We start from the raw sequence: 13,521 nt of genomic DNA, 5'->3' as shown, positions 1-13,521 counted from the left end.
GCTTTTAGTTGTTAGAAACAGAAACTGTTGGAGGGGGTAATTGTAAGTTTGTAACGTATAGGACAAAAGTGAGCTTGTATCGTGTGGACGTTTGCACAGATTTTTCGACATAGTATATATGAAAATCTCTATAGTTATGCAAATACGTCTGAAAATATTGCGAACAAAGTCAGTTGGAATTGTTCAAAAGCATTATATCATTTGAGTTTTATCTTGGAGGTTTTCAGGTATGATCGTTTCTATCGATCGTGATGAACACGTCACGCTATGGACGCTGTGGTTTGCGTTTCCGTGAAGAGAGTACCGTTTACTGTGCTTTTATGAAGAAACGTGGGATTCCTTGTGCGAATCTCTCGTGTATTTCGTGCGGGAGAAGTCGTAGGAATAGTTATTGAACGCATAGAATAATCATTAAGCATTCTTGCGTGAGGTGCGAAGTGTGTTAAGTGAAGAACGAGTGTGCACGTAAGTGTGTACGAGCTGCTTAAAAGGGCTTATAACGTCCAAAGACTTATGTTTGTAAACCATGAACTTTTTTAATAAAATCAATGGCGAAAACGATGGTCTCGAGTATGTTTTGTGGTGCCGATGTTGCTAGTAAAATTACTATTCGCAACGGACTTTTCCTAGGCATAGCCTTCGCGTTTCCAAAGACTGCATATAGACGTCAAACAAGTATGATGTGTTGTTTTGTCTGATGTACAGAAAAAAAACATCAACGACTCTTCGCCTTCATACGTTAATAGGCCACAGAAAACACATTTTAGCAAGATTAAACTGTCTGTTTACAAAAAAACTTCATCATAAACATTTACATATAAAGTTTGAAAATGACACGCATTGTGTTTCATAGGGCAACAAGAATTGTGTACTCCGTTCAATTGCAAAAAAGGGAAATCTCTACAGTTTAAAACATATTACTTATTTTTCACTTATACAAGGACATTTATATTCGTGAATTTAAGATAAAAAGAAACCAAGTTGTTTGCCTTTGTTAAATATTGTTTCTATCGAAACAAACCTTTGCAATATTAGGTATAATTCATATCTACCTGAAGCAAGATGTACTTGCTGACATAGTAGATATATATTGGAAACTTTTATGAAACTCACCAATGTTCTAATTAAACAACATAAGGACAATCTTAAAGTCAAAGTTTTCGGCGAATGGACTTCTTAAATCTTTTACCACAGTGACTTTAAATCGGATTTTATGTGCAATCTTCTGAACTTTTCTCCTTGTATGCTAAAAATGTTACCGCATTACTTTCTACCATATAATTGTCGTATGACATACCAGATCCATTTGAATATGATATTGTTCTCGGACAAGTATCACAGCGGACTGGATATCCATCTAGTAAGCCCTTTTTTATATTTGCGTTTCAGAAAAGGTTTAAAGGCGCCAGAACTACATTGGCTTTGCGCAAGAGAGCCCGAAAAATCCAGCAGTACAAAGCCTGGATGACGGGACAAGTGAAGAAATACTATTCAGCATTAGTGAAAGTGAACATCAAATAAAAAGTGAAACTATGGACAATAATACAGACGGAGACAACTTAAATCTGAGCTGTGGAGAAAATGACATAGTAGACGAACTAAAAATTGCTGCAGATGAGACATACGATACACGTAGTGAAGTTTCATCTAGCAGTTCCAATTCTGATTCTTGTCAGCCTAGTATAAGCTCTGTTTCAACTAAATCTTCGCGAGGAGACAATAAACGTAATCGGAAAAACAGGGGAAAACGTGCTAGATCAAGAGATTCTAAATCTTCCAGTCCTGAAACGAAACGTGCAAGATCTAAGGAGAGTAAAGGAATTGCCAAGAGCTATGATTATGCTACAAAATTAAATTACTTATTTAGGGATGCAAGGTTGGCTGCTTTCATTACATATGTTATCTTATGTAAACTTATGAAATATTATATTCTTATACCTGTGAATGTTTAGATAAGCACATTAATGTAAATGCCAAGAACATGTCTTAAAGTTCTTTTTGTTAGATTTTTCATCATCAAATCAAATAATGCTGAGAATGTCACTCTATCAAAAGCTAAAGGAGTATGGAGTACATTGCCCCAAAATGAAGCAAATTTGAATCAGGCATATAGAGAGTCAAGGAATGTCCTTTTAGTATTTTCTGTGAAAGAATCTGGAAAATTTGCTGGCTTTGCACGACTTAGTACAGAGTCTAGAAGAGATGGAGCACCCATTTCTTGGGTTTGTATATGCAATTAACCACTGACAATATCAAAGTCTTCAAAGTTTTCTTATCTTAAAGTATGTATAAACCTTAGGTGTTACCTCCTGGATTATCAGCTAAAGCTTTAGGTGGTGTCTTTAAAGTTGACTGGATATGTAGGAAAGAATTACCATTTACATCAACCTTACATTTGTACAATCCATGGAATGATGGTAAACAGGTTAAAATTGGACGTGATGGACAAGAAATTGAGCCCAGAGTTGCAGAGGAGTTGTGCAGATTGTTTCCAGAAGATGAAGGTAAACGAAAGTTTATAATTTTCTGTAATGAAAGGCAAATACAATTATTCATGTTTAACAATAAATATTTTAGGTATTGAAATGACTCCAATTCTGAGGAAATCTAAGGAAGCAGCGAAGCATGTTACAAAATCATCTCGTTCATACCGAGACAACAGACCAGTTAATAACAGTTCCAGATTTTTACGGTCGAGGGGCGGTAGGGGACGTAGGCTTTTCTTAACTTCACGATCTCGTTTAGCTTCTTTAGCTAGAGGATTTCATTTAGCCAGTAATGATCATAGAGGATCCAGGGATCATCACCATCACCGATATACATCCTGGTGTAATCGGGGCGATTCTCCTTACTCAAAGTACAATACATAATTTCAAATATATTTTGTCAATTAAAATTTTATTCATAAAATTTAACAATTATTAATGTTACAGAGGATATGGTAGTCCTGGATTAGGCGTAGCTGCGGCAGCAGAAGCATATGTCGCAGATTATATGCGTACTATGCAACATCAATTACCTCCGTTACCTCCTTATGCTGCACCTCATCCTTATGATTCTTTGCCTCCACCACCACCACCACCTAGATACTATGATGGTCTACCATTGCCACCTGATTATAGCGCAGCTGCTTCCGCTCTTGAAAAACGCAGCTACGAAAGAAGTGTAGACGAATTTTTATGGAGAACAGCAAGTCGACACAGTCGACACAGTGATCATCGATCCTCCCGAGATCATCATCATAGATATAGAGATCGTAGATAAGAAATTTTTCACATTATCTTCATCCATTTATTTCATCTCTCAATTCATGCACACACTCAATTCATGTAAGGGCTTTCAAAAGAATCACGATACTTACGATTATATAATAGGAAGATTTATTCAATCAATCAGAAGGTGTAATCGATGTAGTAGTGATTCAAAAAGATTAATTTGAAATTTATTATTATATATGTATGAATATATCTATATATATATATAATAATATATATTTACATTTGGACATTGTAATTTTTAACAATTGAAAACACTATTGTGTTTTAATAATAAAACGATTTATTATGAAGTATTTAAATGCTTCAATTTGTGTAATAATAAATAAAAAAATGGTATAGTTAGTTTCTCTTTTACGTAACATTATGGAGTAGTACAAGAAAATACGTAATTAATAAGAGAAAAATAAAAGATTATCTATAGAATTGAACAATGATTCACAATTGATCGGTTCTTATGTTATTTGCATTTAGCAATAAAGAATCAATTATATGTTATATCAATTCAATATACAGTGACACAAACAAGCGATCAAATGTTCCGACAGTATTTGAATTTTTATTTAATTAAATAAATGTTAATAAGGTATTCACAAAATATCTTATTATAATACAGATGTAGTTTTAGTAATTCATATAATACAGAATTAACTTAAATACTTTACACTTTCTAAACAAAATTAAACGAAATTAACCAATTATATATTTGATCAATTGTTTGAATCAGTGTAGTTTACCATTAAGTTTCTTACACAACTTAAGTATTATTTATATATTTTTGTAATCCTTATATTCATATCTGATACATCCATTTTTATATTAAAAAGAAAAAAAATATTCAATTGTGAATCAATGTGGGTATTGATAATACTGGTTTTTGTATTGACACTTAAATTTTCCATAATCAAATTTGATAAAATATTGTACCATTTCAATATAGATCACTGCCGTAAGTAGAAGGATTTACTTTTGCAACAATCAGTGTGACATAAAGATGATTCTGAATCATTCTTTTGGTTATTACGCGTAAAATTTTGTAATGAACGTTTTGTAAGAAGTGTCTACTTCAAAAGAGAGTATTTTTGTCATGATCAATAATACAGACAATTTACAATTTGTATGTAATTATTCAATCATTATTATTACTTATTTACAGAAGCAGCCTAACACCGTGATTATGTACTAAAATCATTGATTTACATGTTTTGACGCTATTTCGCAGTAAAGTATAAGGTGTATACATTTATTTCGTTTTCTTTTTTCATATCCTCCCTAATTAGCGTAATTATATTACAATAAATTTTTCCTCCTTAATAATAATAAAAAAAGAAGAGAAATTGGAAAATAATGGAAGTTAAAGATAAATCTTATCTTTCATTCCACCCCCACAGACAATTCACGGACGGAAGTTTTAATCTAAGTGTCTGACTGTCAGAGTACTCGATTCAGTTTTAATTATGTCGTTCAGAATGCAATTTATGAAGTGCACATTGTGTGTGATTTTATACATTGCTATATGTTTTCTTTTGTTGAAGACTAAGCACAGTTTTTATTGTATGGTATTTTCAAATTCAGTCTCTTTTATTAATCAGTCAGATAAAAAGTACTTAGCTGCGCAACAAACAATTACAAAACCGACTAACTTTGAGATAGAATCTTCAAAATATGATAAAATGAATGGCCAATCAATTAATTTACAGGTAAACGAATTAAAATAATTTAAATGCAGTGTACAGTACATAGTGACAATAATAATTTTTTTACTAGGAAAGTATATCGATACTGAAACAAATTTCAAGTACATGCGAGAAATATAATTTAAAAACTCCATTAATAAGAAGACATTTTTTGTACAACTCTGAGAGAAAATCCATATATTGTTGGATACGTAAAGTTGGTTCGACGAGTTTCACAAAATTGTTTTCTGATATGAAACATCGTCGAATTATACACAATTACTACAGGTAATTGTAATTTCTTGTTTCTGTATAATTGATATTTTATTTCGCATATTTCCCATAGGGAAGTTGATATTCTAGCGCCAAAATCTTTGAAGGAACTACACCATATCGCGAAGGACCCGAAAATATTTAAATTTCTAATTGTGCGGCATCCCTTTGAAAGGCTTGTGTCGTCGTATAGGTATGTTTATTTCTGTTTAATCTGTCTTCATTGTATTAAAAAATATCTGCACCGTTTAGAGATCGCATAGAAGATAATTCAAAGCATACAGCACAAGCTTGGATATATGCTAAACAAATTTTTCATCTTACAAGGCCCACGCTTTTCCGTTCCAATAAAACTACTGGTAATTTTCAAGAAAAAGTATTTACGCGTGATAAAAGGTACAGTGTTGTATGATAAAAGTTTATTATAATCAGACTGATGGAATTTTTAATATATTCATTTTTTCCTATAGATTAAAGCTGATACCAACTTTTAAAGAATTTTTGTTGTGGCTACTTCAAAGTTCGGAGCAAGACGATGTTCATTGGAATCGTTATTATACACACTGTGGCGTGTGCAACATACGATATAATTATGTTTTAAAGTTAGACGATTATACGTCCGGACAAATTAATTATATTTTTTCAAAACTAGGACTGGATACGAATAAGGTATATTTACCAAAACTGGAAGGAACGCGTGGAGGATATACTAATTTTGATACTACATGTAAATATTTCGCAAATTTGACGCAAGGTATAATTTTTAAATTGTACGAAAGATATAAGATTGACTTTGAAATGTACAATTATAATTTGAATCGGTATATATTTTGTACAAATAAAACGAATTAAATATTAAATATTGGTATAGCTATATATATATATGAGTAATGATATGTTATGATTAGTTTATAGTACCAAAAAAGTATTTATTTCTTTCTTATAAAAAGGTATAGGTACACTTATGAAATGACATACTACTGACATAAGATTACGTACTTCCATAAATACTCATAGAAATCAGAATAGATTGAAAATTATTAATGAGTTTAAATCGTTATCATACATACACATTCACTCTCATAGCATGTCATCATACGTACCTTCTGATTCATTAATAATTATGCTTCTCCTATTAAGGGATCGTATTTATAAAATTTTACGGAAACTGAATAGTTCAAAGAAACTCACAACTCAACGTTACTGGAATTCATACACGTATTCGTATTTTGTACAAATAGACATTTAGTTTTAGACAAAATTCATATACTAATTCTCATTTTTGCAGATTTTAAATCTAGCATTTAAAATACGATGGTTCAGTTTTGTTTTAATTCATTCATTACATAACAGATTGTACGTTATCGTCATGCATAATTAAACAGTCATCATCTTCCGATACTTTGCGTTTAGACTTTGATTTTGAAGCGTCACCACTGGCATCGCTATTCATATCATTTTCAATTATACATATATCATCATCTACATCATGAACTTCTACTTTCCGTTTCTTTGAAGATGCAGCCACGTCAGGCAATATAATTTTACGTTTCTTTGTTACATCCGGTGAAACATCATTAGCTTCAACAATCATTACGTTATCATCGGATTGATGGTCCACCTAAATAAAATTGTGAATCGCATACATTTTTGAAGCGTAAACATTGACTATACTCGTACAAAGAAACCTGACATCTACTTACCTGACCATTCGAAGTAGATGGTTTTGTCAAATCATTTTCTTCTTTAGGCTTAAGGTCTTTTTCATCAGCTAAGATTAGGAAATCGGGATTATCACTTTTTGCACTCGGTCGTTCTCTATAGACCACAGTTACAGTTAGTAAATAATTCTGCTGGAAATCATCAACCTTAAGAATAGTTCCATCTTTAATTCCTAGCTCTTCTAAAACCTTATTATTATTTCCTTCAGTTTCTCCTTCTTCACTGCTAATCACAACAGAACCAGTACCATCTATCACAACATCTGGTGCAATCATATTCAATCTATTCTTTAATACTACTTCATCTAACTCTTTAATCGTCATTTTAGATGTGTCAACTGCCAACACAGCTTGTGGTGTTGGTGCACACACATAACATTTGGGATTTGGTGGATTAACATTTTTTTCTGGCACCAGCAATTGATTGCGATGGTTCATTTTAGATCGCAAATATACAGATCTGCATGCTTTTAATTTATCCTCCAATATACGAAATGCATGAAGAACAACTAAGCCACCTACAATTGCGTTTGTAGTTGCAATTGCTGGAATTATATTCCCTGCCATTGCTAAAGAAACACAGAATACATTGTTATTAAATTCTTACTTTCCAAAAGCTGACAAATAATTAGTTACTCACATTTTATATCAAATCTTGTCTTTTGAGGTATACCAAAAATGTAAGCTCTTATATTGGCACAAGCTGCAACAAAGTCCATTGAACTTTGATCATCTTTGTCCCAAACAAGATGATTATTAGGTGATTTTTCTTGAGAAACTGCTAAGGTTTTGCTCAAGTTTTTAATTGCTTCAGCAAATATGACTCCACATTTAGATATACTCCAACGTTGTTGATCTTTTAATCCAGGTTCATTTATTTCTTTGCTACATCCTGGTACTGTGTCACAAAATATTACAATGTAAATCTATTAATTAATATTAAATTAAACATGTGAAACCTATTTAACTGACCTCCATCTGGTAGTTCTTTCCAATTCAAAGGAGTAGGTGGTCTTCTTTTCTTCCACAGATTATCCATACTAAGTAAATATTTTATATCGTCATGAAATAATTTTGTGAATAACTTTTCTGGATCATAATTACTAGACTGTGCCCAAGCTCTTGTTGATACTCTATCGACATTTCCCTTTTCATTTGACTCTGAATTTAAAGCACCTTCGCCTGCTGAGTCTGTAGTAAAAAATTTGTACATTAAATGAATGTATTTTTACTTTATAAGTATTATATGCATGTTATCATCACCCGCTGCTTCTGGGTCAGCAGTGTCTGGAGAAACATCTTGATCGGGATCTTCTTCGCCAAATAATTGACTGTAAAAAATTTAAGTATGCATTTTCACATTGTTTTATATATTTTTGAGAGAAATACTAATTCAAAAACCTACTTGAATAAGTGCTTAGCCCAAACTATACAATGAATAGGCTCACTGGGAGTATTACGGATTGTACAGCCAGGATAAGTTTTTTGTGCAGCTTTTGGTGTACATTCATAACATTGACTAAGTCCTTTTTTTATAAGTTCTACTTGCCCTTCGTAACCAGCAGTGCCAGATTCTATTAAAGGTACATCTGCTGCTAAACACATTCTATTCACATGGTTTCTGGCTGCTCGATTATCAAGTGCATTCATAACCAACTTAAATGTTTTAAAAAATGATATACCGTAATCGGGACTGTAGAGATAAAAGAATACAGATAATTATAAAAACATTAATATTATAAAAATAAAAATACATATAAAGATACTTACGATGTAATACTGTCATGATAATGTACTATTTTGGCATCAGGATTAAATGTTTGTGCAGTCTCCTTTGCAACATATGCTTTTGATTTTCCTACATGCTTTTTTTGAAATAAGAACTGCCTATTTAAATTACTAACATCAATTGTGTCTAAATCGATCTAAAAACAACGTGTTTATTCATTATTCAAACGTATAATAAATAATCGATAAAATAATAATAGCAGTCATATAGTATGTAGTGTTGTATATCATAAGTTTGTAATGTTATGTAAATAAATGAAGATAATGCAAATACCGGTATGAGACTTTAGATATCAACGTATTCAAGTAAAGGAGGGAAAAATATATAGGTTAAAACAACGCTACAGCTTATCGGCTTTTGACCATGCTTACAATTTCAATGTCGTTAAATCCTGTCATAACAAGATTTTTTAGTATTTCGCATCCGATTCCACCAGCGCCCACGATAAGCACTTTACTTTGTAATATTGCATTTTGCAAACTTTCACTAAACACACCATTGATATTGGCCGCCATTTTTCAGGCTAAATACGTAAATGTAAATCCCAACAAATGCCGCCGATTACTATGAAGCACTGAAGTCCATGTGCACTTCCTATGCACCGATTATTGCCAGGCTTCATTGTTGCACCGTTAGGTGGCTACGAGTGGTTTTTACCTCCCCCAAGCTTTATTAATATCATTATATTTTTATTAAATTCATATAATTCTTACGCACTTACATATGTTCAATGTAGAAATCAGCATACAAAAACCTGAATATATTAATTTTATCTTTTCCTTTTTCTTTATTTTTTAAACACATTTTAACGCTGCATTTATTGTGTGTATGTATGCGTATGTGTTACACCAAGAACATTTATCGTCCAATCAGTTTGCAAGAAAATTATATATGAAAACAAAACTTTTATTATAAAGTTACAATCATATGACAATTAGTTACATTAAAATATTGTTTATTATACCACTAGCTCTTAAAAATATATATAGATACTATTTTATTTCATTTGGATCATTTATTTTATGAATTTGTATTATAGGGAATTTTGTATGTTGGTACTTCTCTCGGGTTGATGACTTTTATAACCGTTTGAATTTGAAAGATTTCCCAGCATAAATGTTATGAATATTTACCTTTACAGTAACAAATTGTATTACAAATTAGTAACATGAGTTTTAGTGATTTAAGTCAAATATCGGGTATGTAATCATTCAATTATTAACAATTAATGGCTTGAGTTGTAGCAGATAGATTTCAAGGTAATGGTTCTGTAATGTTTAAAATATTATTAATGTACTATATTTTTAGATATTAGTAGTATATCACGAATTTCTCGTGTGAATTGTAGTCGAATAATGGGCAGATTAGATTCGCTGCAAAATTCATCAGTACAACAACATAGCCTGATACATAATGCAAGCAAAGCTGTCACAAACCAAAATCAAGAATCTAATCATCTTCAGAAGGCTGCAAAACGTTTGACCTTATGTGAAGAAAGCATTGGTGACCATATAAAAAGTAAAATGATTTTAAAATGTATACAGGATGCCACCATGAATACAAAAGAAACATTATCCAAAAATGTTGTTTCTAAATTGAAAAGGTTACTTTTGATGCATGAAGTTGACAAATACATGCATTTACCATCCAGGTCTAAAAAGAAGCAAGAAAAGTTAACAGTCTTGGGAATTACTGATTTGCCAGAATATGATCTCACTCATGAAGAAAAGTTGGATGTTAAATGTTATGTAGAAGCATTATTAAGGGAGAAAATACATGATTTTATTTTGAGGTTCAGTATATTTGAAATTATTTTACTTATTATATGAGCTTTATGGAATATAAATCAATGTTAATTTTATAACATTTCAGTTATGAAAGTTTTGGAGGTAACATGAAAGAAGTAATGAGGTCAAATGATTGTAGTATGCATAAAAAATTGTTTAAACCTCATGAAGTAGAAATGTTGCAATGGAAAGATAAGATTGAAGAATTATGTGAGCAATATACAAGTGATATTGATAAATGTCGAATTCTATTTAATAATTGGAACAGTCTTAAGTATAAAGATGTCAATCGTATTTATTTCGAAAAAGCAGAATACATGTTGCTACAAGCTGAAGTTGCAGAAGTACAAGCAAAAATTACAAAATTATCCTGCATCATGAGAATGTATAAGGAGATTCCAGAGACTATTGATGCTTACAAAATATTAAATGCAATCATAGATGAAAAATTATTTGCAACAATGAATAAGATCGAGGAAAAGGAAAATTTAAAGAAACAATATGAAAATTTGCAAAATACAGAATATAGTAATATTTTAAAAACTTACTTACAGTTCTGTAAAGCTATTGAGAAGAAGAGACAAATATTAGAAAAATTATAAGCTTATATTCTTTGTTTGATTATAAAGTTAATTCTTTTTTAGGAACAAAATTATATTATTTTAAAGTATATCATTATTTATTGTTGTTATCGAATACTGATAGATATAAGAAATATGATAAATGAGTGTATTAATACTTTGTATAATGAATTAATATAAAATGTACTAGGAAGATAATAGTAAAAATTATAGAAAAGATTTATCCATTTTATTTATTCACTATCTGATAATGTATCCTCGTTTTTTGAGATAATGGCAGGTACACAGTTTTTGTCAGTCAGCATGCCATGTTCTATTAAAAAGGTTTCAACATCGGATGCATAAAAATCTTCTCCTAAGTAGTCTGTTACATGAATAAAATTTCCTATTACCTGACCTGCTTTATAAACTAACAAAGCTGGGACACCCTCTCTTTTAAAATGTTTACTAAGACCAGCTGCAGATCCTATAATGGGAATTAATAAATAAATATCACAATAATCTAGTATGACACAAGCATAAAAAAGTATATAAATTACAAACCTAATATTTTACAAAACTTTACAAAAGGATAATCTTCCGCAACAGATATTAAACATCCATTCATAGCTTCACAGCCTGAGACATTATTTTCATAAATATGCAAAACAACAGTTACAGACTTGTTTTCACCATCAACTGCTTCTAGAAATTGATCTGCTGTTTCTAAATTAATAACTCTACCAAAACGAAGCTTCTCTGCTTGTGCAAGCATCTCTCTCATTCTTTGTCTCTGATATTCCAAAAGAAATTCATCAGCTAATAATTCAGCAAGATCAGGATCATTCTGTAGAACCTTTTCCTTATCTTCATCTAAAGAACTCCGGCAAGTCAAACTTAGTTTCTTCATTAATTGCAGTCTTTCTTTCTCTTGTTCTTGTCTCTTTTCAGCTTCTAATTGTTTATATCGTTGCCAATCCTTGCAATGCAATACAATGCATTAAAATAATACATTACATGAAATAATGAAACTTATTAAATATAATGTTTTACTTTTAAAACACCCTTTGGTCCTGTATTACTAGAAGTTCCATCCCATTCTGAGAATGATGGTTCCACAGACTCTGTGATTGTTGGGTGATACTTTTCATTATCTGATTCTTTCTCGGAATCACTCGAATCATTTCCTTCATCTTCACTGGAACTACAATAATATTGCAACTTTTCTCCCAGAATCTTATCTTCTAAAGTTGACATGTTTGGTCGTATTGTTTACAACTACTGTATGTAATGAATCCCTGAAATAAAAATTTTTACACCGTTACTAGAAACTAATGTAAATCACATAAATATACATTCTCTTACTGTACATAGTTTTAATAAAAATCTGTTGTACCTGTACTCTGTAAAATCGTATGCTGTTGTGCATAAATCTATTAACAGTCCTAAAATTGCAATGTTATGAATACTGTTCTACATTCTTTAAACATTGTGTGTCAACTTCGAATTCATATAAGCACACAGTACATATAATTACAGAATAATGTTTCACAAAACAGTATTATTTATGTTTCACTGTCACAGCGATACCATCAACGAAGGATAGAATAGATGGGAAATTCAATCTAAATTTCTGTCACATCCCATCATTCCCCAGTCACTTACAACCTTACCAACACAGTACAAATAAACACAATTATGCATATAAATATGTGTTGTAACTCTTCACAGTGTACGATAACGTCTGAAGATGACGCTGCCTGTACAATCCAGTAAATTACCAAAACAGTTACAATTAATTAAGACATTTCACAATTTACCAACACATTCCATTAGATCACGTCAAACTTATAATTCACTATCATAGCTAAATAGTTTAATTATTAAATGCCCACGAAAATGCCCATATTAGACAAGGGTGGTAGTGACATCTAAAACACTCCCATACCAAGTAAATTGCACATAAATTCCACGAAAGCTTACCATGCAATATAATGTTCACACGGTAACAAAAACCATTAAAAATAATTTAATTACACTTTACATTCTCTCTCCACAATAATAAAAAGAAAAAGTACCATATATTTATAACTCGCCCCAAAAAGAGAAATATTTGACAATCCGCAAAACAAGCAAGCACGACTGGTTGCCAGCTCGCAGGGGCGACAATACACAATGCAATCAATGGCAACAACACATTTCACAGAAATCTCACTTCGAAGTTTTTTCCCTATGAATCATGCTGCAAATGAATGAACCTGTGAATGAAACAGACGCGATCCGCTCAAGGATATCTCTCTCTCGTTCCTTTGTTTCTCGCCAGATTCTTATTGCTCAAGCTAAGCCGGAGTCATTCGCAACCTCTGTACCGTGAATGCAACAATTCTTATCGAACGTTCGCAGCGTGCGCAAGGCGTCACACGTATAACCCTATTTGACG

At 31.6% G+C, this 13,521-nt stretch overlaps 5 protein-coding genes across 11 annotated transcripts; 3 read left to right on the top strand and 2 right to left on the bottom strand.

The window, feature by feature from the left end:
- The first annotated feature begins 33 nt into the window (after positions 1 to 33).
- On the top strand, positions 34 to 3,264 carry Ythdc1 (YTH domain containing 1). 6 transcript variants are annotated; one of them, XM_031970060.2, is made up of 6 exons: positions 34 to 227; positions 1,390 to 1,876; positions 2,006 to 2,222; positions 2,300 to 2,504; positions 2,578 to 2,857; positions 2,934 to 3,264. In XM_031970060.2, exons 2-6 carry the CDS (start codon positions 1,533 to 1,535, stop codon positions 3,262 to 3,264), a joined length of 1,377 nt encoding a protein of 458 aa, XP_031825920.1. In that variant the 5' UTR covers positions 34 to 227; positions 1,390 to 1,532. The 6 variants fall into 6 exon arrangements, with proteins under 6 accessions (XP_031825920.1, XP_031825916.1, XP_031825919.1 ...); XM_031970056.2 differs by having other exon boundaries at positions 34 to 465; XM_031970059.2 differs by having other exon boundaries at positions 34 to 515.
- A 1,464-nt stretch (positions 3,265 to 4,728) lies between these two features.
- LOC116424118 (carbohydrate sulfotransferase 11) lies at positions 4,729 to 6,086 on the top strand. Its single transcript, XM_031970090.2, has 5 exons — positions 4,729 to 4,975; positions 5,043 to 5,239; positions 5,298 to 5,417; positions 5,477 to 5,620; positions 5,695 to 6,086. The coding sequence occupies exons 1-5, from the start codon at positions 4,733 to 4,735 to the stop codon at positions 6,074 to 6,076; spliced, it is 1,086 nt and encodes a 361-aa protein (XP_031825950.2). The 5' UTR covers positions 4,729 to 4,732; the 3' UTR covers positions 6,077 to 6,086.
- Uba2 (Ubiquitin-like activating enzyme 2) lies at positions 6,040 to 9,361 on the bottom strand. The gene is made up of 8 exons (XM_031970055.2): positions 9,106 to 9,361; positions 8,716 to 8,870; positions 8,351 to 8,638; positions 8,209 to 8,276; positions 7,918 to 8,136; positions 7,586 to 7,843; positions 6,928 to 7,514; positions 6,040 to 6,845 (listed from the first exon to the last, which is right to left on the bottom strand). The coding sequence occupies exons 1-8, from the start codon at positions 9,247 to 9,249 to the stop codon at positions 6,567 to 6,569; spliced, it is 1,998 nt and encodes a 665-aa protein (XP_031825915.2). The 5' UTR covers positions 9,250 to 9,361; the 3' UTR covers positions 6,040 to 6,566.
- Positions 9,362 to 9,766: 405 nt separating this feature from the next.
- LOC116424108 (uncharacterized) lies at positions 9,767 to 11,319 on the top strand. 2 transcript variants are annotated; one of them, XM_031970064.2, is made up of 3 exons: positions 9,767 to 9,933; positions 10,043 to 10,526; positions 10,607 to 11,319. In XM_031970064.2, exons 1-3 carry the CDS (start codon positions 9,903 to 9,905, stop codon positions 11,121 to 11,123), a joined length of 1,032 nt encoding a protein of 343 aa, XP_031825924.2. In that variant the 5' UTR covers positions 9,767 to 9,902; the 3' UTR covers positions 11,124 to 11,319. The 2 variants fall into 2 exon arrangements, with proteins under 2 accessions (XP_031825924.2, XP_031825925.2); XM_031970065.2 differs by having other exon boundaries at positions 9,846 to 9,993; positions 10,083 to 10,526.
- On the bottom strand, positions 11,317 to 12,726 carry LOC116424109 (phosducin-like protein 1). The gene is made up of 4 exons (XM_031970066.2): positions 12,478 to 12,726; positions 12,135 to 12,379; positions 11,646 to 12,060; positions 11,317 to 11,568 (listed from the first exon to the last, which is right to left on the bottom strand). Exons 2-4 carry the CDS (start codon positions 12,336 to 12,338, stop codon positions 11,336 to 11,338), a joined length of 852 nt encoding a protein of 283 aa, XP_031825926.1. The 5' UTR covers positions 12,339 to 12,379; positions 12,478 to 12,726; the 3' UTR covers positions 11,317 to 11,335.
- Between the last annotated feature and the right edge of the window lie 795 nt (positions 12,727 to 13,521).

This window comes from Nomia melanderi, chromosome 12, assembly GCF_051020985.1.
Source record: "Nomia melanderi isolate GNS246 chromosome 12, iyNomMela1, whole genome shotgun sequence".
NCBI lineage: Eukaryota > Metazoa > Arthropoda > Insecta > Hymenoptera > Halictidae > Nomia > Nomia melanderi.
The sequence above is the reverse complement of the archived record's forward strand: the minus strand, read 5'-3'. Positions and strand labels throughout refer to the sequence as shown.